Here is a 22,386-nt window from a genome sequence, read left to right as displayed (position 1 = left end):
CCAGCTCCCCTTTCCTCTGCGATGCCCCCCCCCCAAAAAAAAAGATGCTGCTTTCCTTCCATACCGGTGATTACAGAGCAGAGACAGCCGTGACTCTGTCAATGAAAGATCTCTTTAATGAAAACATACAGTTCGGGCACTTTTTGTTTGGAAAGAATGTAAATTTCTCCGATTTAAATGGAAAAGGGGAAGAAAATAACTTGGAAATTTGGAACCATTCCAGCCCTGGTTCATCCCCTCCTCTCTCCATCCTGTCTGGCTTTCGGCAATGTGTTTCTCGTTGTCTGTGCCATTGCCTCGAACTCTCAACGCGCTTGGTCGGCATATTTTTCATGCTCAGAAACCACTCAAAACAAAACGTAATTCCATCTTTCTTTCTCTCTCTCTCTCTCTCTCCCTCCCACCAATTCTTTTTTTTCTTCTCGGGAGTCATACTGAAATTTAATCAACAGATAAATGAGAAAAACATACAACAGCAATTTCCATACGTGCAAGCACACTTTCCAGAATGATTGTCATATACACAGCGGAGGAAATTAAGCTCTATTTTCTATCGGATCGTTTACTGCTCCCTCAGGACACCTGGCCCTTTTCACTGTTATGATAAGTTAATTGTGCACATAAATTATCGTTTCTGGTCATCTGCACGCGGACAAAGTAGTTTAACATGCAGCACAGGTCATTTTAAGTGTAGGGAGCAATAATAACATCGGTACGTGTTTTTTTTTTGTATAATCAAATGTACATGAGACATACTCGCTCTTTCCATTTCATTAAGGCCTTTTCAGAGCTAGACGTGGATACAGAGTCTAAATACAACTATATAGGTCTTAATGAAACGTATTTTCCAGCTTCCAACAGCACAAGTTAAATACCATGTACGAATGTTTCCCCACATGTTTATCTTGGCGAGGCAGGAGCTGCGTTCAGGATCTATGACGCTGTAGCTTATAAGAGTAATCGATACCAAAAGTTCTGTAAGGACGTGGCGCCTCCTCTCCATGGGGTGACCTACTAATGAGGAAAACACTGCGGTCTCTTAGTCAGATAGAAAGCTTGCATCATTTAGCTGCACAGTTTTGGCAGCGATTCTTTAATTTCCCTTCACCGTCACATGTGTTTGCTGGTTAAAGGAGCAGTATAGCTTACTATAAATAGTCATGTCCTCTGATTCCCCCTACGTGTGCATCTATTACAATATAAAGAGAGCAATGTTCAGAGTCCATGTCTGTTACAGGAGGCAGCACAAGTCACTCCTGATGGCTGGTAATCTCCACTGGTGCAGTTCTGTTATGTAGGGTGCCGATGTACTGTCCGGTCACGATTAAGAATGAGGTTCAAGTTTGCCCCGGCCTCCACAGTCGCCCGTCGACCGACCTGACTTAAAGTATCTCCTCAGTCTATGGGCCTGATCAGCATACGGACAGTCTTCATAGAGTAGAAGCCCCCGCCGTAGTCAGCCCAGAATATGCCATCTTGGAATTTGCTGCGGTAGACACCTCCGGTGTACCAGACACCGTTGAGATTGGCTTGGCCGCAAGCGTTGTACCACCAGCCTCCTTTATGGAAATGGGCACAGTTACCTGTCATGGGGAAACAAGAATGGTTAGCTACGTGGGGAGGGGCCCTTTTCACAAACAGGGTTATACAAAGACACACTTTTGATGTTGTCTTCAGACATGATGAAATTTTTCAGAATCATATAAATCTATAAAGGGCCACTTTGTAAGGCTGACTTTTGAGTCTGAATCCCAACATGTCAAATACCGACATTCTGGGATTGTAAATCGGGTCGGTATATGACAAACTCGGAATGAGACTCAAAAATCAACTTTGCAACAAAGTGGACCTTTAATGAAGTGAGTGATTTAAGTAGAGAGGAAGAACACCATCATCTGGATTATCATACATTTTTTAAATGTTTTCAGGCTTCCTTATGAGAGCAAGTGTTTAAAATTACAACAACATGCGGTGTGGGTAAATCCTGCAAAGTCTGCAGACATGCAGATTTACGTGGAAGTGTCCTCTAAGGGCTCAACAGGTCCGTGAGAGAGAGCCCTCTTGCACTGATTTGATGGTGATGACTGGGACCGCCCTAAGCCCTCACAGACTCACTGCCTCAAAGTCTGTGAGTCCCTCTGTGAGTGTGGGCGTTGGGATCTGGCCACAGCTTTCCGTTTACTACCAACACCTCCGCCGCCTCTGGCTCGACGTGCATGAAGTTAATAATGTTTATGTTCCTTTCCTCTAGGATTGCGTACACAAATGAAAACTGAGTTCTGGTTGACACAAAGTCATATCAATTTTGGAAAAAATGGAGGCTGCTGCTTTTTTTGCTTCCAGCAGGCCATCAAGACTATTTATTCCGTACGTGATGTGAGTGAATTGCTTTTAAGTCACAAGTTCCCAGGTGATGTGGGACTGATTTGCGACCCACCAGTCTGAGAAATGGGTTTCCTTGTGGGTGTCGCATTTTGACCAATAAAACAGAATCTTGTTTTAGTTATATAGGATGTAAAAACTTCAAACCCTCATGTCATGAACCATATTATAATTCCAAGGTTACAATGTTAAAAGAGAAGCAAAAAAATATCATGATGCACTTTAAAAGGTGACCCTGTGCTCCTCTACCTGAGAAGGCGTCCTTGTCGCGATCCAGGGTAGTGAACTGTTTGCCGTTGTGGCTTGTCAGGGAGTCCCCGGCGTTGCCCTGGTAGGTTCCCAGCCGCAGGCGGTAACTCTCGCTCTCGGGCTCCAGATGGAAGCTGCTGTACTGAGCGTAGACCTTCTTGCCCATCCAATCTTCCAGCTCCACAAGCAGCTTGTAATCCCCCTGCCTCCCCAGCTTGTAGATGCTTTCCAGACCGAGCCAGTATTCCCCGTCTATGTTGCCAAAGCCGCTCTGAGTCAAAGGAAGATTAAAAGGAGGGTTACAGAGAGATTTACAGAAAGTGATGCGCATTGTTTTTAATGTGGCAGCCTGAGGAGTTTGGAAACACGAGGATTGTTTAGGAACATAAAACCTCCTCGTGACTGAGGCTGTGGTATTCTGACACAACAAATGGCAATCTTCCCTTCTGATGACGTTTTTCGGTCACGGCTCTGTAGTTAAGACAAACTGTGAACCTTCAAACGAGAAACCACTGTGTCAAAAGAGTGCCGCGCCGCCTTTGAAATTCCTACGTGAGACACGTTGTTGGGTTTACGCAGGAACACGAGCATCCATCTTCAGAATGCCGGCTCATCGCTCAAACCCCCACAGATCTCTCTCTGGATCGCGGCTAATGGCCAAACTGGCCTGGGCGCTTGTGTCGGGGAACCGCAAGCGAGCTACGTCTGGCCATGTGCCCCCAGAACACTTCGCTTGGTAGAGGAGGGTTGAGGTTTGCGAATGTGGATTAGCTGTGTGAGCCAGCAGATGATGAATGATGTAGAGTTTCAGTCCGTGGCCTCCTCTCCGGTGCTGTGTGTATGTGTGTGTGTGTGTGTGTGTGTGTGTGTGTGTACATGCGGTGGCTTTGTGGGAGAGCGCAGAGGCAAATCAATGTTGAAGAGGGCAATTTAGCTTCCAGTTACACATGCACAAGCCTGGCCGGGCTGAATGGAACACTGCATCGGTGGGGCTGCCAGCAGCGATATACTCCGTCTCATTCTCACAGAGCTTTGATGAGAGGGTCTATATGGTGTGGTGGGGCAAGCCAACCAGCCATCCATCCAGGAAGGCACCATAGTGGCAGTGGTTTTGGAAAGAAACGCCTGCAGATTGAGCTGTGGAACATACCTTCCTAGTAGGACCATCTAATATTTCATAATGGGAATCTCAAACCAAATAACCTTGGACAAATAGTGCTGCTGACAGGGCGTTATAATCTACAGTAAGTAAAAACACAAGGATTCTGGCCTGGAATATAGTCCCAGAGACCCCAGATGGTTCCTCTAGATGGGTCATATAACGGCACCCCTGTTGTCTCTGGATGACCCGAATGTTCAGGTTGGCTCAGGAGAAGAGAGAGAAAAGTGAGACGGACAGGGCAGGGGAAGTGCCATTGTCATCACCTTGTAGTTATCCCAATTCCTGAAGAAGTTAACGGATCCGTCTTTCCTGCTCTGGATCACGGTCCAGCCCCCGTTGTCTATATCCTGTTCGCACCAGACCTGCACCGGCCTCTCTGTTTCGTCTGGCTTGATCAGGTACATGCCGCTGGTGCTTTGGCCGGCCTCCTGTGCATCCAGACAGTCTCTGAACGGGCCTGAAGGAAAGAACAATAAGAGATGGAGATAGGTGGTAAAAAAAAAAAAGACAGAGAAAGTGTGTGACAAGGTTCAACAGCGCCAAAAAAGTCAGAGCCCAGCAGGTTAATGAGCCCAAACACACCTCACAGCTTTGCAAGAAATACTTAAAGACCAAGGAAGAACATGAAGTCACGACTGTCATGGAATTTCCCCCACAGTCACCTGATCTCAACCCCAGCGAACTTTATATTGGACCACTTCAAGACTGAGACAGTCAAAAGCTCGTCAAATGATTTTGATTCTGTCAAATCCTGCTGGGATGATAGAATCCTCAGGTTTTGCAGTCCATATCCCAAATACTGAGATATTCTGAAACCCATTTTCCCCAAAGACTAGGATCCTTTGGAGGATGTTGCCATCGCAAGGACCAGGGTCTGAATGAAGTTCCGGGGACATTGTTTTAACCAACAAAAAGTCTGTGCTAGATCGATTAGTACTTTCCGAAAGTTAAGGAGCTTTGAAGCTGGGGAATGCTGAATATTTCTCATTGTTTGAGTCTTTTCTGCAGCCGCCAATGTTTATTGTCCATCGTGCTTCAACATGGGGTTGTAGAATAAAGCAAGCAACAGATTATGGAGTCTTCATTCTTGTCGTCATGCACAAAATTGACTTCGGCAGTCTAATCAACCTAATCTTTGTCTTAAACTGTGGTGGGAACGCAGACAAAAACAAACTGAGGGGACCTTCTAATTTATTGAACAGCAGTTTCTGGGACTAAAAGAAATGGGCTTTAACATTTTTAGCATTTAGCAGGACTACATAATCTGGTACTGCATTATTTCCATTAAGCTTATTATGGAAATAGTCTGTAAATAAGCGTTAGCTACGGCTAGCTTTAGCAGCCCTCCAGCGGGCTTGGGTGCAGCCACTACTGTTGTCATGTTGTCATATCATGTTAGGGTTTTTTTTTTTTTTTTACTGTACACATATGTAGGCATAGGCAATATGTATTTGATTAAACATACGACAGAAAGTCTGATCTTGGTCACCATCCATTTTGCACATTAAAATGTGTTTACATGTCTTGGGGAGAGCTGCTGCATATGTGAAAGAAGAGCCCTGAGACAATAATGTAAGCGCCTTGAGTTTACACGATGAGGAACACTGAAGTCACTGTCTGACAGAAGGCAAAAATAAGTAGGAAAAACCAGTAAACAGGGAAAAACACACACACACACACACACACACACACAAGCAGACAGTAATATAAAACACATTTATCTAGGCTTGCAAGGATATACGTGTTTACTGTGTCCTCCTAGAACAGCAGAGAAAAATGAGGCAAATTAGGCAACTTTAATACACAAGTGCTTTTGAGGTCAAAAAACCAAAATAGATGTTGTTAACCCTCTCTTTAAGGCACTAACATCTGCCTTTTTTCAGTGTAATTTGCCATTCTCATGAGTTTGATAATTAAAAACATATGTGGCAGGGAGTTTATTTAAAGAGTGAGTAACCCTCTCCAGGCCGATAATATAATAATAATACTAATAATGATGATGATGTAAAGATATAGTCCATTCACCCCACGAAGTATACCAGAAGTGCCTCTACTTTGTGGTTTAGCAGGAGCCTATCACGCCTGCCTGGGTTTTGTCTACGTCTCCCATGCGATGGAACAGCCATGTAAAGGATCGTTTTCATGCACAGCTGCGGCGAAATCCAGCACACTTTATTATTCTTGGGCGAGGGCGATCTAAATGTGTCAGGAATTTCTGTTGATGAGCAGAATCGCGCTGGTTAGGCCTTCCTTTGCTTTACTTTAAGTCCCCCGCCTCGGTTGAGACGTTACAACATTTTTATTTCCATCCAGGTTTGTGTTCTTTCGGTTGGGCGCGGAGCAGAGCTCCAGCTGAATCTGCAAATCTTTCACCTTTGCCGGCCCACCTGCAGCTCCGTTCAGTCGGTGATTGTTATTTTGTTATGGTTGGCCTGCAAAGTCTTGACTGCTAGGAATTTTAGCATGACTGGCTCGTGACTGATGCACTGAATAAATGAATGAAAACTAATAATGGAATGGACGGGTAGACGGACGACTTGCTAAAGACTCATTAATACTCAACGTTTGATAAGGATATGCACGGAACACCCATGCAGGCCAACGGAGCAGCACTTCCGGCAAGAAACGACCACAGGACAAGAGCAAGACGTTTTAAAAATGGAGTGGATGGATCTATTTTTCGGAAGTAAAGGGAGCGTGTATGAGCCTTAACCCGATCTGTCACTCACCTTCAGCACTGAAGTTTCTCTGTGGAGGTTTCTGAACTTCCAGGGTGCCACCCGTGGGTGATGGCCCGGAGCGGGAGCCCCTCCCGAAGGCTCGGGTGTTGTCCCTCTGGATCTCATTGGTGAAACGTGGCACGTTAACAGGAATGTTCTCGGGCACCACCTGCACAAGTGGAGGTCCCAGGGGTGGCTGCTCATGCCTTCGACTGTAGACCTGCATGCAACGCTCCTCCAGAGCCCCAATCAGGACCGACTGGTTGTTCACTACCGCAGACAGGGCTGCGTATTTGGCCTCCAGTTCCCTGTACCTGGAGGCCAAGCGCAAGGACTCGGTGGTGGCGTTGAGGACGCGCGTCTCCAGCTGCGCGAGCTCCAGCGAGTTGTCCCTCTTCCTGATGATTTCGTGCAGCAGCTGCATGTAGAGCTGGGTCACTCGGGAGTTCATGTTCCTGCTCTCTTTCCTCAGCAGCTTCATCTCGTTCACCAGGTTGCCGTCCACATCCACCACCAGCCTCAAGGTCTCCATCTCCCGACGCTGCTTTGAAAGGAGGTCTCGCACGGCAGCCACGTCCAGGCGCGTCACTCGGTCCTTGTCGGTTGAATAACCACGGGCGGCACAGATGGGTCCCGTGATCTTTTGCTCAGGGACCAGGAAGGTGTAGGAGCACTTCTTGGCTTCACCGCTGGCCTCTGGAGCTCTTCGGATCCGGGAGAGGATAGGGTGCTTGGTGAGGGCTTGGCTGTTGCTCCACAAGGACAGGCCGAACAGAATAACCAGGCGCCAGGCTCCAGGTCCCATGGTTCCTCCTCTCTTTATCACCAAAAAAGCTAAAGATCTATATAAAGGAAAGAGAAGTGCAGAGATCAAAATCAACAATGTATTAGTGTATCTCACTTTCCCTATCCTGTATTTGGCACTCCACCCAAAATTCATAGCCTCTTCCTGAGAGTTTGCATCTTGAAAATGAGTCATGCATATCAGATGATTTAAGTTTTGGCCAAGCAAGCGACTTGAATGTTGATCTGTCAATCAATGGTTCCACCACTTTGGTCACCGTGTTTGAAAAAAAAAAACTGCAAAAGTGTCCTTTTAGATGCCCCGCTGACAGATAAAAACAGGATAAAGGGTGCCCTTCCAACGCCCTTTCCACGGGGGTTCCCCCCCGCCAAGGGTAATTATCAAATGTTAGCATGCAAATATGTTGGTGAACGCGTCAAACATCACGCCTCCTAGATATCACCATGTCAGCACGGCCACTGTGCGCATGCATAGTTTGTAGCCTAAAGCTTGAAAGCACCTCTGTGCAGAAAGTCAAACCTCTCTGAGCTGTGAGCTTGGCTGTAGACACTTAGTCTTGTAATAACTTAAAACAGCTGAACCGTGTAGTTCTTAGGAGAGATTACAAATAGAGGCAGACTGTGCGGCATGGAATGGATTCAATATAAACGACATGTTCCTGATAACAATGGAACATGTGACCTGGCGCAGCAGCGTAAGTCAGTGGGTTTGCAGTAGTTCTTGGACAGCAGCACAGTTCTGCTGTCTGGCCTGGAGGATGAAATTCTATATCAAGTCTTGGCTACACAGACAATGCTTGTTAACTTTGGCTTTGTTGACAACAGGGAAAACACTCAGTGTCACCGGGCTCGCTGTTCAAATTGGTCCAAGCATTTATAAAAAGACGTTTCCTTTCTGTTACCACTCATTTTGCCCTTCTGGTTCAGTTTCCTACCGTATGTTTTCTTAACTCCTCTAATCCAATATAATCCATTACAACCGCTGCGCCGGCAAACCTCCCATAGCCAAGGAGCATCTGTTGGCATGGTACAGAGGAGAGCCTCCAGTCAAGGCTTAATGCTGGAGCCCTGCTTGATTGTGAGGTAAATGAGCATTAAAATGTGAAGTGAAAACGAACAGACTGTGGCGACGGCACGGCTGCTTTCACACATCCAGTCCTGCCCTTGGCAAGATGTGTGGCACCTTCTGGTGCGCCTGTGGTGGAGTAAGAGCGGTGCCACCCACCTACCCACCACAAATCTGCTATCGTTACTCATATTTTCACTACTTGGCCTCATGGGCTCTCTTTCATTCCCGCCCGTACCACATCTGTATCAGGTGTCCGGGTGTGTGCCCGGATCTGTTTTTCCCGTATTTCTTGAGATCTCTAGTCTGAGACGTTCCGTGAACCTCGCACACAGCCTCTAAGTCTACCTGCACCGGCTCATGCGGAGGATTTGTAAAAAAAAAAAAAAAAAAAGTCTTCAGAACTGGGTTTTACATCGCCATTGATGGGATTGGAAATATTTCTCTAATGGGACTGCATTCACCGCCAGTCACTGATGGAATCATGAGGTGTAGAACAGCGCGTATCAGTAATGAGCAGAATGGTAGAAGTCAGCAGGCGGTTACCATCGAGCCTCGCTGACTCATTGTAACTTCTGCCATTTCTGCCTGGCGGGAACAAGCAGATATATTTGAATTTCGGTGAGGAATAAAACAAAGTGCTGTGTCTGGGGAGCAGCAGGGGGAGCAGGAATCCCTGATTTGTGAGTAATGTATTCTGGAGTCTATTTTTGGATTGTGTTTTGATCTCATTGGTTGTGACAGCACAACGAAATGGAACAGCAGTGGGTGACGTTCAGAAACGCACACTAAGCGAAAGAACCCTCCCTCCATATTCAATAGCGAGGCTTGGATCGGGGAAGCGGAGTCGGTGTTGAGCCAAATTTCGGTAGCCGGGGCCAAATCCGACCAGAAGGCAGAAGTCTGGTGGATGTGGCCAAACGAGGTTAAGCAGCCTTCACCGAACACTTCTGACAGGGCCGCGCTTCATGACGGAGCTCATCAAAACAAATCTGAGGAGGATTTCAACGAATGCCAAGGAGGCAGAATTAAATTACTCCAAGACAGAGTCAGCGGGTGCTTTGATTCATTTCTGTGGTCTCCTCTTGATGTTTAGTTGCACCGAAGAGCCCTGACCACAGCTAATGGGACAGATCCCAGGGCATTACCTAGGCTCAAACTGCTGCTGTAGCAGAATAGTACTCCTTTATCTTCATTGAAGGGGGGGGGGGGAAACATGCTTGACTCAGGGGAAATATATTAGAACAAGTTTTTGTCTTCTCATAAATGCACAATGACTTATTGAAGAAAGGAAGAAAGTGTCTGAGCCAACATTAGTTTTTAATAACTGACTTAAAAGTTCAGCGGCGCAAGAAGAATTCCCACAGAGCCTCCATCTCAGCACGAACATGTCAAGCTGGAGCTGTCGCTGATCGTGAACCATCTGATGGCAAAGAGAAAAGGCACTTTGAGGAAAATGGGCCATGTGTCAAAGCTCAGAAACACCTCGGCTCTGTCAGTTAGTTATTATTACACAGAGAGGATTTTTTTTCCCCCCCTCCATCTTTCCGTAATCACAGGTCATCCCCCCCCTTCAATAGCTCGGTCTCAGCAATTGGCCCGTCTGCACGTCTCCAACACCACAATATGAATCTCACAGGCCGCCGGGCCCTGACAGGAGTGACAGTGTTTACACAGAGGCTCCTCAGCCAGGGCTGTGAATCCCATCGGCAGTTATTACCGCCAGGTTCCTCTCCGTCGTTCACACCCTGCTGGTCTTCGTCAAGTCGGCCGCAGCAGCCGTGTTTTTTTCCTTTTTCTTTTTGTTGACTTATTTTCCCCTCTCCTCCCTCAGAGCCAGGCCTGACCAGATCCCGACCGCCTCATCTATATTAATGAAGTCCCCTGCAAACCGTTCGGGTCAAACTTTGCGGCGGCTGCCTCTTGCAGCCCAGAGGAGGAACATGAGACCCGCTGGACTCTAAGTGGTGCCACTGAGCTCATCTGGTGAGCTCCCCTCAATTTAAAGATTGTGATTTACATCAAACCCCTCTGCAGCCACAGTCACGTCACCCAACTTCTCTCTCCAGCTTCATTTCAACATACAGCATGAACGTATTGCCGGTCAGAAACTTTTTCCAGTCTATCTTTGTAGTGGCTTTTTTTTTTTTTTTTGCTCTGAGCCAGCAGACTTGTTGGACTCTGCCAATTAGCCCACAAGTTATTCTGATGGTGCCGCTGATTATGTCTGTCTGCTGAAGGGACGCAGAGGCTTTGTAGCCTACATGGTGTATATGATCAGGGGATTCAAACCAGATGTACATATGGAATTATATACGTCTTTAAAATAGTCAAATAATGTCGGCATTTTACAGCCACTCCATTGTTTTTTTTTTAATAAATAAATAAATAATAATTAAAAAAAAAAAACAATCTGACTTCTCGCAGTTCTATATCATCTTCACTTATTTATCACAATGATGTTAAAGTTCCAACAGTATGAAACTTCTCTAAAGCATAAAAATCATACACATTTTGATTTGATCATAAATAACCCGACGAACCTGAACGTGCTGATCTCACCTGTGCGAGTGTGTGCGGCGGTCCAGGAGGCGCAGGTACGACCCGGCTTGACGTCTCAGTCGAGTTCCCCCCACAGGTTCACGCTCTCCATTCTCCTCCTCTCGCTCTCTAGTCTCCCTCTGTGTCTGCGCTCATTGGGAGCTCGGGCCTCCTGCGCTCAGCTGTGGCACAAAGCGATCGCCGTCCGCTAGGAGGACAGCGGAGGGTGGTCCGTCTAGAGAAAAGAGGGAGGCCGATGGTGCGATTTCACCGTATCTGCTCGAGCAGAGGGAAGGCTCGGCCCTGCCTCCCTCAGTTTGAGAAAGAAAAAAAAAAAAAAAGTCAGGCTCCTCCTGATATAAGGTTTCACCACGAATGAAAAACTAAGTGCTGAATCGGGCCGGGCTGGGAGTCAGCAGGAGCGGTGGGGACACTCCAAATCAGTCAAGCTGTCAACATTTAACTCCCTTTAGGTCTTGTTTACAACGTTATACTGTCTCCTTACACACACACACACACACACACACACACACACACACACACACACACACACACACACTATTAGTCTTGTAGAAACTGATTACAGGCTCATAAACTCTCCGTTTCTTTCTCTCGCACAGTCTGTCAGATTCATCTTTTTAACTGCTAATTAATCATAGCCGACTTTATTCCTCCTCACAAAGCTGCTTCCCATCAGCTCTAATCTAATGACTAAGTGATTCTGGTGATCCAGTAGCTTTAGCGTACCAAATAGAGGGTCTGTTTCTTGGGTTTTTTTTTTTTTTTTCTCTTGTGTTTGCTCCGTATATGGGGTGTGAGTGTGTCTCTCCAAGAGCCATTGGCAGCTGTGTTTATTTGGTTATGAGGACAATATGCAGAGGGCTCTGCAGACAAAGAAGAACGCCCCTCGGCTAAATGTTTTGGATTGAAGAGGAAGCGCAGGCTTTGATGCATGGGGATTCTCTGCGTGGGGAGAAATACTTTGGCATGTGGGAGGACAGAATTTGCTCATGAGCAATTGAGGCAGGACATTCGTAATGAAGGAGCCTGTGTGTGTGTGTGTGTGTGTGTGTGTGTGTGCGCGCGTGTGTGACCCGCATATGTATGAGAGCGTGCGAGTCTCCTTGATGGCCGGCTGTTTATAATATAGGTCATCCAATTTAAATAAATTATATGTAGGAGACCATGTGGTCAGAGGAAGCCCAACACATTTTGTGCTAATTCAGTCCGTGCCGTGGAAAATCTTTATCTGCACCACATTTTAACAAGACCCAGCACTGATCAGTGTCACCCAACCGTGAAGTCAGGCACAGCTAAGGGGTCCCTAGATAAACCGGAGGAGAGTAAGAAAGATGAGCAAGAAAAAAAGAACTTGTCTGACTTGTGACACAGCTTTGTTCACATGACACGTGTTGTTTAGTATTGCAGCTTCACATATCACCAGAACATGAGCTGGTTAAATGTTAAATATCTGGCTCTCTGTGTTAGCCCCTCCTTGTGGCTAAACGAGTTTATTACCACCTCCACCTTCACAGTTCGTTGAGGTCCACTGATTTTCTCCTGGGCACTATCAATAAGAAAGGGAAATCTTAGTAGCATAGATAGCAGTTAGATATAGACGTTCAAGAGTACTTGTACCATAATGTACTTACACCCCCCCCCTTTTTTTTTTTTAGTTATTGTTGTTTTTATTTATAGACTAATGGCTTTTTGTATCAGCCCCATTTTATTTACAACTATGTACAAGATAACTTCAATCACCTATCTGTTATTTATTCAGTGATTATCTTTTTTTTTATTTCATATACAAAGTATGCTATTTACATATTTTGGGTTATTTCCTTTTTTATAATTGTAATTATGCTTGGCAACAAATCAAATGAACTTGAAGTAGAAAAAGTTAATTGAAAGTACAGTAGATAGATGTATAGGCAGACAAAATGATAGATAGATAGATAGATAGATAGATAGATAGATAGATAGATAGATAGATAGATAGATAGATAGATAGATAGATAGATAGAAACTGTAGCATGAATGAACAACTAAACATACCTCTAAACAATCCCTCTGACGTCATGCGGACTGACCAATAGGAAGCGGTCGGTCGGTGACAGTTGATAGTCGACGGTCGTCAGCTGCGACCGTTTATCAAAACAGAAGAGTTCCGAACTTTTGTTTGGTTTTGTGGGAGGCCAAAGGATTTGAAACAATGGCGTATTTTATTTTAGACATTCTCTGAGCTTCGCGGCACTTGTTATTTCTCCACAGTCCCGTCGACTGTTTACTTTTTAAAAGCAATGGTGAGTGTGACCCTGTCCCCTTCTGTAACACGCTGCTGGTGTTTTGTTGTCGCGGACTCTTGTGTTAATGGACGCGTTTGTTAGCGTTACACCCACGGCGCTGTGCTGCTTAGCTAGGAGTCGCTTTTGCCCACGCTGGCCTGCGGAGACAGGTTGGATTAGGTGATTTAAACGGGCTTTACTTGTGAGCAGTGCCTCATCTGTTGCGGATAAAATTAGACCAGAGATCTTGTGTCACCGTGGGTCTCACGAGCCCCTGAGAGAGGAGCCTGCGAGACAAATGTCAGGGCACGTTTTGTATTTCTCCGCATGTGTCTTCAATGTGAGCGTTAAAAGATAAACAGAAAGCTCTAACACGTGTGTTGGATGTCACTTGATAGATACATGACATCATGTACAACGCAGAATTATTATTTATTATTTATTAAACTGTTGTATTATTCATTATGCTAATATTAACATCTAAATCAGTTCAGGTTCAATATACTCAATGTAAGGTTTTCTCTGTGATTTGGGTGAACTGATCCTTTAACATGTCTTTCATTATGCTGTGTTATTATCTGGTTGCATGACTTATCTCATTACCTGTTAATGTGTTGCAGGACGCCGAGGGCCCGGAGGCCCTGAGTGACCTCTGTTTGACTCAGGTGTGCTGCAGCCTGGACGCTCTGTGCAGCAGGCGAGCAGATGGCTCCATGTGCCTCAGCTGGGCCCCGGTCTTCCCACAGGAGATGGCTGACCAGTTACTACGTAAGATGGGGACTAAAGGTAGGTCAGGAGGACAGGCAAGGCACGGACAGCATAAATATCTCCCGTGTGATGGCAGTTCTGATGCGAGTTACCGCACCACGACAAATGTGACTCACCCATGATCTTCAGTTCGTTATGATTCTTAAAGCACGCAACTGCTTGTATAAACAAAAGTTAACTATGAGGTCAGAATTATCCTCAGCTCACCCTGTCATCATATGATTTATGAGTTCACAGTGTACTCTGCCTGGCTCACACAGTGGGAAAAGTCTATTCCACAAACATCAATGTGGCTAAACTGATGCTACTTTTCCTACAACGTCCCTCTGTCTGCCTCTCTCTACAAGGCATCCTCAGTGACACAACTGTTGGGATTTTCCGCAACTGCAAAGAGCTCCGCCTGCGCCGAGCCTCCATCCGCTTCTGTTCAGTGTCTGCAGAAGCTTTTCGCCTGGCCCTCTGCCCTCACCGGCTCCAGGAACTAGATGCCTCCTGGGTCTCTGGGGGCCTCACTGGGGCTGACATCGTCTCTGGCCTGGCATCCAACCTCGAGTGCAGATCCAGCCTGCAGAGGCTGTCCATCAGTGGGCTCCATCTGGACTGGGAGTCTCTGATGGAGGATGGAGGGACCCGTGTGGGCTTCAGCTCCCTGCAGGGCTTGAGGACACTCAACCTCGCCAATACAGACCTGACCGATGCTGCCCTCGAGGACATCTGCTCTCTCCCTCAGCTGGAGAGCCTGGATATCTCCTGCAGTGCCGTCTCAAAGCTTACCGCACTCCTCGATTGCAAGAGCACCCTGAAATCTCTTATCGCCCACCGGCTGCGACAGCTGGATATGTCGCCAGCCAGGTTGTTCTTTGTTTTCAGCCAGCTTCATGCTCTCAGGCATCTAGACTTTTCAGATGACCACATAACTGTGGATGACAGCGACGGGAGAGATGGGGACGAGACAGTGCGGCAGCTTCTGGAGGGGAGCCCCCAGGTCCTCCCCTCACTTGTTTCTTTAGATATCTCTGGACGGAAGAGAATATCCGAAGCAGCGGTCAGAGCGTTCGTGGAGGCCAGAGCTGGACTGGTCTTCATGGGCCTGCTAGCCACCGGGGCTAGCTCCAGTGATGTCCTTACCTCACAGAAAACTCTTAAAGTAAGGACCTATGACAGAGTTTATGTCATTCTATAGTTTGTGACACATCAGGACGTCAGAGAGAGCATTATGAGTAGACACATGAGCTTGACTCTAACATACGTTTCTCATTTGTCTGTGATATACTGAAAGTGCCCGCTGCATTTCCTGTCTCTCTGACAGTGCTGATTGTGTGTGTGTGTGTGTGTGTGTGTGTGTGTGTGTGTGTGTGTGTGTGTGTGTGTGTGTGTGTGTGTGTGTGTGTGTGTGTGTGTGTGTGTTCAGGTAACTGGAGAGGCTAATGAGAACCAGGTGTGTGAGGCCCTGAGAAGGTACAGAGACCGCGAGTGTTTCATACGAGAGGCCCTCATCCATCTCTACAATCTCATCACCGACACTGACAAACCACGACCTGATATGCTAAAGGTACTACCGTTAGCATTGTGTTTGCTCTTGGAAGCGTCAGTCTGGTGTTCGCCAGCTATTTTGATGATCTATGAATCAGAGTTATTTTTCCAGAAAAAAAGTCTAGATTATCTGATTGCAGTTTTTTAAATGTGATCTCATTGAGATCAAGATTTTCAAATGGATAAACATACACCGCTCACAGGCAGAAAAACACACAGAAATGTACATATTTCTGTTTTTAAGGTCGTCATTTCCACAGTAGCAATCAAAATGATCAGCTATGATGTTAAAGTCTAAAAAACGAATGAGATAACAGGAATAAATGAGATATTTGAGTTTAGCAGTGTCTGTTGCCCATTCCCTCTGCAGCCAAACGTGACAATGTCCTTCGACCTGACATTTTAATAACAGCACTTAGACGAGATCGGAACAAGGAGGTAAAGAGGCAGCTTCCAGCTGAGCCTTACAGATGAATAGTACAGTCCAACCACACAGCTGGCTTGGTGTGTAGTCTTAGGAGATGGGAGGATTACACACTAATGATATGTGGGCGATTCCCTGTCCCATCACTGTCCTCTACTGATAGAGTTTCAGTGAAGCGGCTGATTGGTAAACAAGACACCCGGATGGTAGGTGGAGATATCCGTCCCTCTCTGGACAGTCCCAACAACAGTCAGTTTTTTTTACCCTGAAACACACACGACTCTGACATGAACCTGTTGTTCCCTGCAGCTGGTGCTGAGCGGGATGCAGAGCCACCCCACCTCCCTGCACGTCCACCTGGTGGCCACAGCGTGTGTGTTCCACCTGACCACTCAGGACCTGGCGGAGGCAATGCCCGTCAGCCTGCTCAGCTCCACCGTCACCCAGCTGCTGTACGCCATGAAGACCTTCCCCAACCACCAGCAGGTCAGGCGACAGTCACAGTGTCTCCGGTTACAGATCCATAATGATATCATGTAGTTACACAACAGCAGAATGTGGCACGGAGCGGTTCTGCTGCTACCAGCCGGCTTGTCATTCAAATTCTGACCTCAAATTTGTTCCATTTGGTTCCTTTCAGACTGTATCTGTGGTTACTTTATATGACCTCATACATGCATTAACCCACTCATTTCCTTCTCCACTTCTTTAATCCATGAACCATTTCCATCTCTCCAGGTGCAAAAGAATTGCCTGCTGGCGCTCTGCAGTGACTACATCCTTCAGGATGTCCCTTTTGACAAGTTAGTTTACTTTCTCACTGTTCCAATATGACGTATTAGCCTGAGGCTATGCATTAGCCAAGATAATCAGTGCACTCATAGAGTGGCACTGCAATGTTTTTCCAGCAAATTGTGATCCAGCTAAAATTATTTTCTCTTGAAAAGTAAGCGCCAAAAGAAATAGTCCTTCCAGATGTTAAAGCGCAGACCTGAACGCACATTTTCCCAAGGCTCGTCTGTACGCCGCTGGCATATTTTTATAATCCTGTCTTCCTTATATCCACGCTGTGATCATGGTTCAGGTATTTAGCAGCCATGCTGGTGATTAACTGGCTGAGCAGCCATGAGGAGCCCACCCTCCAGAGGATGGCTGTGGCTGTCATCTCCATTCTGGTGGCCAAGGTCAAGACACTGCTCGCTTACTGTGCATTAGCGTGCTGCAGGGAAATAGTATGGCACCTGTTAGTCGCCCTGCACCTCCGTCCCCTCCTGCACCTCTGTGACACTAGTTGAAGCTTTGTGCTTGAATTTAGTCCAGTTAAGTGGGCCAATTTTCTCGCGATAATGGCACTGTTTGTTCTAGTTTGACATTTAGAATTCAAATAAGCACTCATCTTTTTTGTTTTATTTACAGCTGTCGACTGAGGAGACTGCTCAGCTCGGCGAGGACGTCCATATTATGAAGGTGCATTCACACTTAGTGTTTAGTTTCCAACTTACCCAACGTCCCCGGCTTAGCACCAGATAGGCATGAGTGTATTTCCAGTTCTCTCTGTCTTTCTCACCTGCTATGTTTTCCATTACCCACCCACTGTATACGCTTTACACACTGTCACCTCATTGCCCCCCGCACTTGTCCTTCTCCGTTTACTGTTACTCCCTTATTCAATCACCTCTCTCTTTCTCTCTGTGTGTTTGTAATCAGGCTTCTCTCCAAGCTTAAGATATTGTGTGTCCGGTGCCACTTATTGATACATAAACAATTGAATCCAACAGTTGAATTCAATCCTTGTGAAGAATGTCTCCTTAATGTATTTGCAACAGTTTACATCCTTTTTTCGTTTTTGGCCGTCTTGTCTTTGACATTCCGTCTATCATCCTCTTGTGTCTCGCAGCAGCTGCTGGCTCTCGTGCAGCAGAAAGCCATGGTTGGAGTGGTGGACTCCACTCTGAAGTTCGCCCTGAGCGCCCTGTGGAACCTGACGGATGAAATGCCCTCCGCCGCTCGCAATTTCATCGAGTGCCAGGGCCTGGAGCTGTACGAGGAGGTTCTGGAGGTGAGAAGAGTCCCTGAAAAAATACGCTGATACAGAAATGCACCCACACAGAGGCTGTACACATTCGTTATCAACATGCATTCTGAGTGATCCGAGCACAAGTAGAAAGCTTTAGGTCCGTCAGTTCACACCTGGCATTTAATGAGTCTCGAGTGGTCACTTGTGATCGGATCTCACTTCCCCGCTCTATATGCAAATACACACCTACTTCACTGGAACAAACCGAAACATTTTTTTACACAAAGCAGGAAATATCTTCAAGTGTAATGTTTGCGCATTAACAAGAAGGCCCTAAGAGTTAAGAATGTCTTGCAGATGGCATTATTTTTAAAGGACATCAAAGTAGTAGTTTTTGTTATTTACTGTATTTGTAAAAGTTGACACCAGTTTACTGTCATTATGTTGTAGTCTTTAATAGGTTTTGTGTAAATGATGGAATCAGTTGAAACAGCTGTCGGGCGGCACAACGCACTTCATACATGGAAGCAGACGGCACACTAAAGACAGACAGACTGCCACAGCGATGGCTTGGCAAACAGACACTTCTGGCAGGGAAATGTTTTGTTTTTAATAGCGAATTTACAATAAGGCAACAATGATTTAGAATTTGTTTTAGCCGTTTCACAAAGTTTGTAAGTTTCCTCTCATGCATCAACTCTTATAATCACGCTATTTGTGTTTTTTTGTTGTTGTTACTGGTTCAGTGGTTGGTTGAAACATATGGCGTGCTCTTCCTCTGCCATCACCAAACACGTTATTTACATGAACTAGTCTGAAATCAGAGAGCATTTAATCCTCTTTGATTGTTGTTGAAGCTTTTTCATGTTGTTCTGGGAAGACGTCAGTTTAGTAGGTGGTCCTCCGATGTGGCCCAGGACACAAGCCCACAACACTGCTAAAAGAATGTGGTCACATGCGTCCCAGAGCACCTGGTCTGAGGGATTGGTTACAAATTTTTCCTCAATGCGTCTTGGAGGTGTTCACACCTGTACGTACAGCTGTCCACTTGTGATCGGATCACTAAGAAATCATGTTAATACCACGTCTGTCAAATCTTGTACACACAAACTTTTTTCTTTATTGCAGTCCTACTACGGTGAGCCTTCCGTTCAGCAGAAACTTCTTGGCCTGCTGGTGAGTTCCTTATGTGTTTGTACATGTGCTCTTACTGGGTCAGACTGTGTTATTTGAGTAGGTGCCATGTATGACACAGTACACTGCATGTTTACAGCTTGTGTAACCAAAGAGTGATTGCAGTGTTTACAACATATGCACATTTCCTTTTGCAATAATTCCCACATTCATATCTCAGTTCTGTGACATCAGGCACCATCTGAATTTGGGAGTTCTGTTAAATACTTTCATATTGTCCCCATTGTTTGACCAACAGGAATAAAAATGAAACCGTTGCTATCATTTGTGTTGTAGAACAACATAGCAGAGGTGGAGGCGCTACAGGCCAACCTGTTGGAGGAGGACCTGCTGGAGCACATCCTCAGCCTGCTGCAGGATGCCCAGGTGGAGGTGGGGGTCCGTTACTTTGCGGGGGGGATCCTGGCACAGCTCGCCTCCAGACCTGAGGCCTGGACACTGGGCGACGAGCTCCTCAGCACCATACTGAAGCAACTGGTGTGTGTGTATGTGTGTGTGAGAGAGAGGTGAAGGTTTGCATTTTACAGTTCCCCTTTTCGTCTTTTCAAAGTGCCTTTCTGTCTTCGCAGCATGCCTCCATAATGACGTGGACACATCTGGAGAGAGAAATGGTCTCCTATAGGTGAGTGGAACTGGCCAAACCAGAGAGAGAGCTTTGTAGAGGAATATCTTTAATGTAAGCTACAGTACACGTTGCGTAACACTTTATTCCAATTGTTCCCCATCAATGAGGCATCCTACATTCTCCCTTACATAACATTCTGCCAAGCTGTTTTATATTTGATGTATACAATGTCTGCATGGGTTGAAACACCATATCGATTTAATTGTAACTGCCTTATAGGTTTATTGTTGTTTGGATATAATGATAGCTCAAGTAAACCCACACAATTACTAGAGAGCAATGCCTAAGTTTAAATTTCCCTGGATGTCATCGATGCTCTTAAGTACAAAACAACCCAAAAAATGAAAGAAAACATCATTTTTAATCTCAGTGTACTGTCTCCTCGTGTCCACGTTTCAGGTCATTCCATCCATTCTACCCTCTGCTTCAGACTGGTCAGCCGTCAGGAGTGCAGCTGTGGGCAGTCTGGGCCATTCATCTGGTCTGCAGTCAAAACAGTAAGACACAGTAAATTGGAAGGAAAACATGCTTTATAATGTTCGTTTAGTTGCGTAAGTGTAACTATCTTTTCATTTATCTCTTGGGAAAAAAAGTAAATAAGCATGTTTTCCAAATGTGGAAATATTGCTTTTCATGTGTGGGATATGTAATGATTTTAGTATACAACATTGTGTCCTTAGTTCGAAGAAAATGAACTAAAACTATCAACAGACTGTGAAGAAATAATGGTTTTGAAGTTAGGATGTCTATATATCGTGTTGCAGGGAAATCTCCTTAAGTTAGCATGCTAACCAGTTAGCCCCATCCTGTCCAAGTCCAAACTCCTGTGCTAGACACTGCCCAGGTGCTCTGAGCTGGCCAATTCTTACATATTGAACCTCTTTAAGTCTGCGATTTCGATGATCAATCAGAGGTGGCAAAAAGTACACACAATCTTTACTCCAGTAGACACAAGACAGTACAGGCTCTGACATCTACTTACCAACACTAACTAAGCATTAGTACTTCCCACCCCTGTCATCGGTGAGTGGGTGAAGTCATTTTTCATGCATACATGTTGTCAGACTCTCTTACATATTAAATCATATCATATTAAAATGAATATTTTTGGGTTTTGAACTGCTAATTGGAAAAAAACAAGACACTCAGAGACATTACTGTTGACTTGGAGAAACTGGGGCTTGACAGCCGTTTTTTTAGACTGAATGGTTAATTTATTAATTTGCAGATTTATCAGTAATGAAATGGATGATTAGTTGCAGCCCTCCACAGAGCCCGTTTTGATGTAAAATGACTGTTATTTTTTAAGCATTTTACATGTGATGCAAACACTACCCCATGTGTGAAATGAAATAGATTCATATAAGGCTCTCCAGAATATGGAAATTCAAGTGGCGATGGGGTCGATCGCTGTAGGCTCCCTTTCCTCTCTGCTCTGCTCTCATCCCGTCTTCTCTCTATCCTCCAGCTTCACATTACAGCAGCATGCTGGAGAGGGAGGGCATGACTGAACTTCTGAAGGCTCTGGCTGCACATCCCGACACACACGGCGACATTAAAGGACTGTCAGACAGCATCCTGCGTATGGTGGAGCAACACGGGGGTCACACGGGGCCTCGAAACTCTTGACGAAAGAGCAAAGAATTTATTGATTTGCTATCTTTTTGCTGCGCTTCAAATGTAGGTTCGAGGTTGCAGATATTAAAAGCACAGACAGCTCATGTCGGTCCTCATGGAATTCAATTTTAATAGAATAGATGATGTGCTGTATATTGCATGTAAAGGATACATTATTTATGGCATTAAACTGCTGAATTTGTTTGTCTTGAAGCTAAGATTTTAGCCACTCTGAGGAGTTGTTAAAGTTGAAAATGTCAACCTTAATAAAAGTGTATAAAATAAAATGAAGTTTGAGAGCAGATCTTGTGTTGTGAATCATGCATGGCTCCAAAACTTGTCACTAGAGGGTGCTTTGGTACTGTTGCTTCAGGGTTGCGTTGCCCTGTAGATCTGTTTGTGTAAAACACTCAGTCATTAGATGTTTGTATTTTAAGATCATACATGATGAATAGCAAAATACCAAAGTAGCCTGAATCTTCTGTATTTCTGTCTGTACCGAAGTCTTCTTTACAAAGCAATCACGCTTTAAAACAAGTTATCTCTCCCCTCTTCCTCTCTTGCCATCTTCCTCTCTCCCCTGGTATCCTAGATTCTGAATTCATTATATTTTATGTAACACAGCTGGAAGACAGAACCGCTCGTAGGCATCAGCGGAGTCTATTCTAAGTTGCTCTATTAATAATTCCTTTTGAAAAGTGGATTAACAGCCTCGCATGAATATTTGAGTTATACCACTACGTTCAACTTTTAAGTGTCAAATCCCCTTGATTCACATTTTTAAATCTCTCAGAGGAATTCAGAAGGGCTCTACTAAATAGGATATGGCTCTGCGTGCTTGTGATTCAGCCAGGTGAGTCATCTTCTTGCCAGTGGTAGGCTATATGTTAGAAAAAGAGCTGTGCATGCTGATCCAGGGTCAGCATTTTAACCCCTGAACATTAAGCTGAAAGTGGCAGGCATGTGCAATCAAAGGTCAAGGGCCGTATAGTGAACACG

The 22,386-nt window shown here is 45.4% G+C and overlaps 2 protein-coding genes across 5 annotated transcripts; one reads left to right on the top strand and one right to left on the bottom strand.

Moving 5' to 3' along the window:
- Positions 1 to 717: 717 nt before the first annotated feature.
- On the bottom strand, positions 718 to 11,945 carry LOC119011928 (angiopoietin-related protein 1-like). Its single transcript, XM_037085404.1, has 6 exons — positions 11,672 to 11,945; positions 10,946 to 11,231; positions 6,523 to 7,355; positions 4,057 to 4,250; positions 2,632 to 2,902; positions 718 to 1,583 (listed from the first exon to the last, which is right to left on the bottom strand). The coding sequence occupies exons 3-6, from the start codon at positions 7,316 to 7,318 to the stop codon at positions 1,396 to 1,398; spliced, it is 1,449 nt and encodes a 482-aa protein (XP_036941299.1). The 5' UTR covers positions 7,319 to 7,355; positions 10,946 to 11,231; positions 11,672 to 11,945; the 3' UTR covers positions 718 to 1,395.
- A 1,115-nt stretch (positions 11,946 to 13,060) lies between these two features.
- LOC119011778 (protein zyg-11 homolog) lies at positions 13,061 to 21,691 on the top strand. Of its 4 annotated transcripts, none has more exons than XM_037085135.1 (14): positions 13,061 to 13,227; positions 13,830 to 13,995; positions 14,325 to 15,124; positions 15,389 to 15,529; positions 16,244 to 16,420; positions 16,673 to 16,737; positions 17,019 to 17,118; positions 17,351 to 17,401; positions 17,832 to 17,993; positions 19,080 to 19,127; positions 19,422 to 19,517; positions 19,715 to 19,767; positions 20,170 to 20,267; positions 21,239 to 21,691. In XM_037085135.1, exons 1-14 carry the CDS (start codon positions 13,225 to 13,227, stop codon positions 21,397 to 21,399), a joined length of 2,121 nt encoding a protein of 706 aa, XP_036941030.1. In that variant the 5' UTR covers positions 13,061 to 13,224; the 3' UTR covers positions 21,400 to 21,691. The 4 variants fall into 4 exon arrangements, with proteins under 4 accessions (XP_036941030.1, XP_036941028.1, XP_036941027.1 ...); XM_037085133.1 differs by having other exon boundaries at positions 13,062 to 13,227; positions 17,835 to 17,993; positions 19,422 to 19,622; XM_037085132.1 differs by having other exon boundaries at positions 13,063 to 13,227; positions 19,422 to 19,622.
- The last annotated feature ends 695 nt before the right edge of the window (positions 21,692 to 22,386 follow it).

This window comes from Acanthopagrus latus, chromosome 21 (assembly GCF_904848185.1).
Source record: "Acanthopagrus latus isolate v.2019 chromosome 21, fAcaLat1.1, whole genome shotgun sequence".
In the NCBI taxonomy this organism is placed as follows: Eukaryota; Metazoa; Chordata; class Actinopteri; order Spariformes; family Sparidae; genus Acanthopagrus; species Acanthopagrus latus.
Note: the sequence above shows the minus strand (reverse complement) of the source record. Positions and strands in the feature narration are given on the sequence as shown.

Excerpts from the sequence above, each read along its gene's own strand:
- LOC119011778 (XM_037085132.1), top strand. Across the intron at positions 15,125-15,388 it reads CCTCACAGAAAACTCTTAAA|GTAACTGGAGAGGCTAATGA; the intron begins GTAAGGACCTAT and ends GTGTGTGTTCAG. Across the intron at positions 20,268-21,238 it reads TCTGGTCTGCAGTCAAAACA|CTTCACATTACAGCAGCATG; the intron begins GTAAGACACAGT and ends TCTATCCTCCAG.
- LOC119011928 (XM_037085404.1), bottom strand. The coding sequence starts at position 7,318 with ATGGGACCTGGAGCCTGGCGCCTGGTTATTCTGTTCGGCCTGTCCTTG. Across the intron at positions 4,251-6,522 it reads GAGAAACTTCAGTGCTGAAG|GCCCGTTCAGAGACTGTCTG; the intron begins GTGAGTGACAGA and ends TCTTTCCTTCAG. Across the intron at positions 1,584-2,631 it reads CGACAAGGACGCCTTCTCAG|GTAACTGTGCCCATTTCCAT; the intron begins GTAGAGGAGCAC and ends TCCCCATGACAG.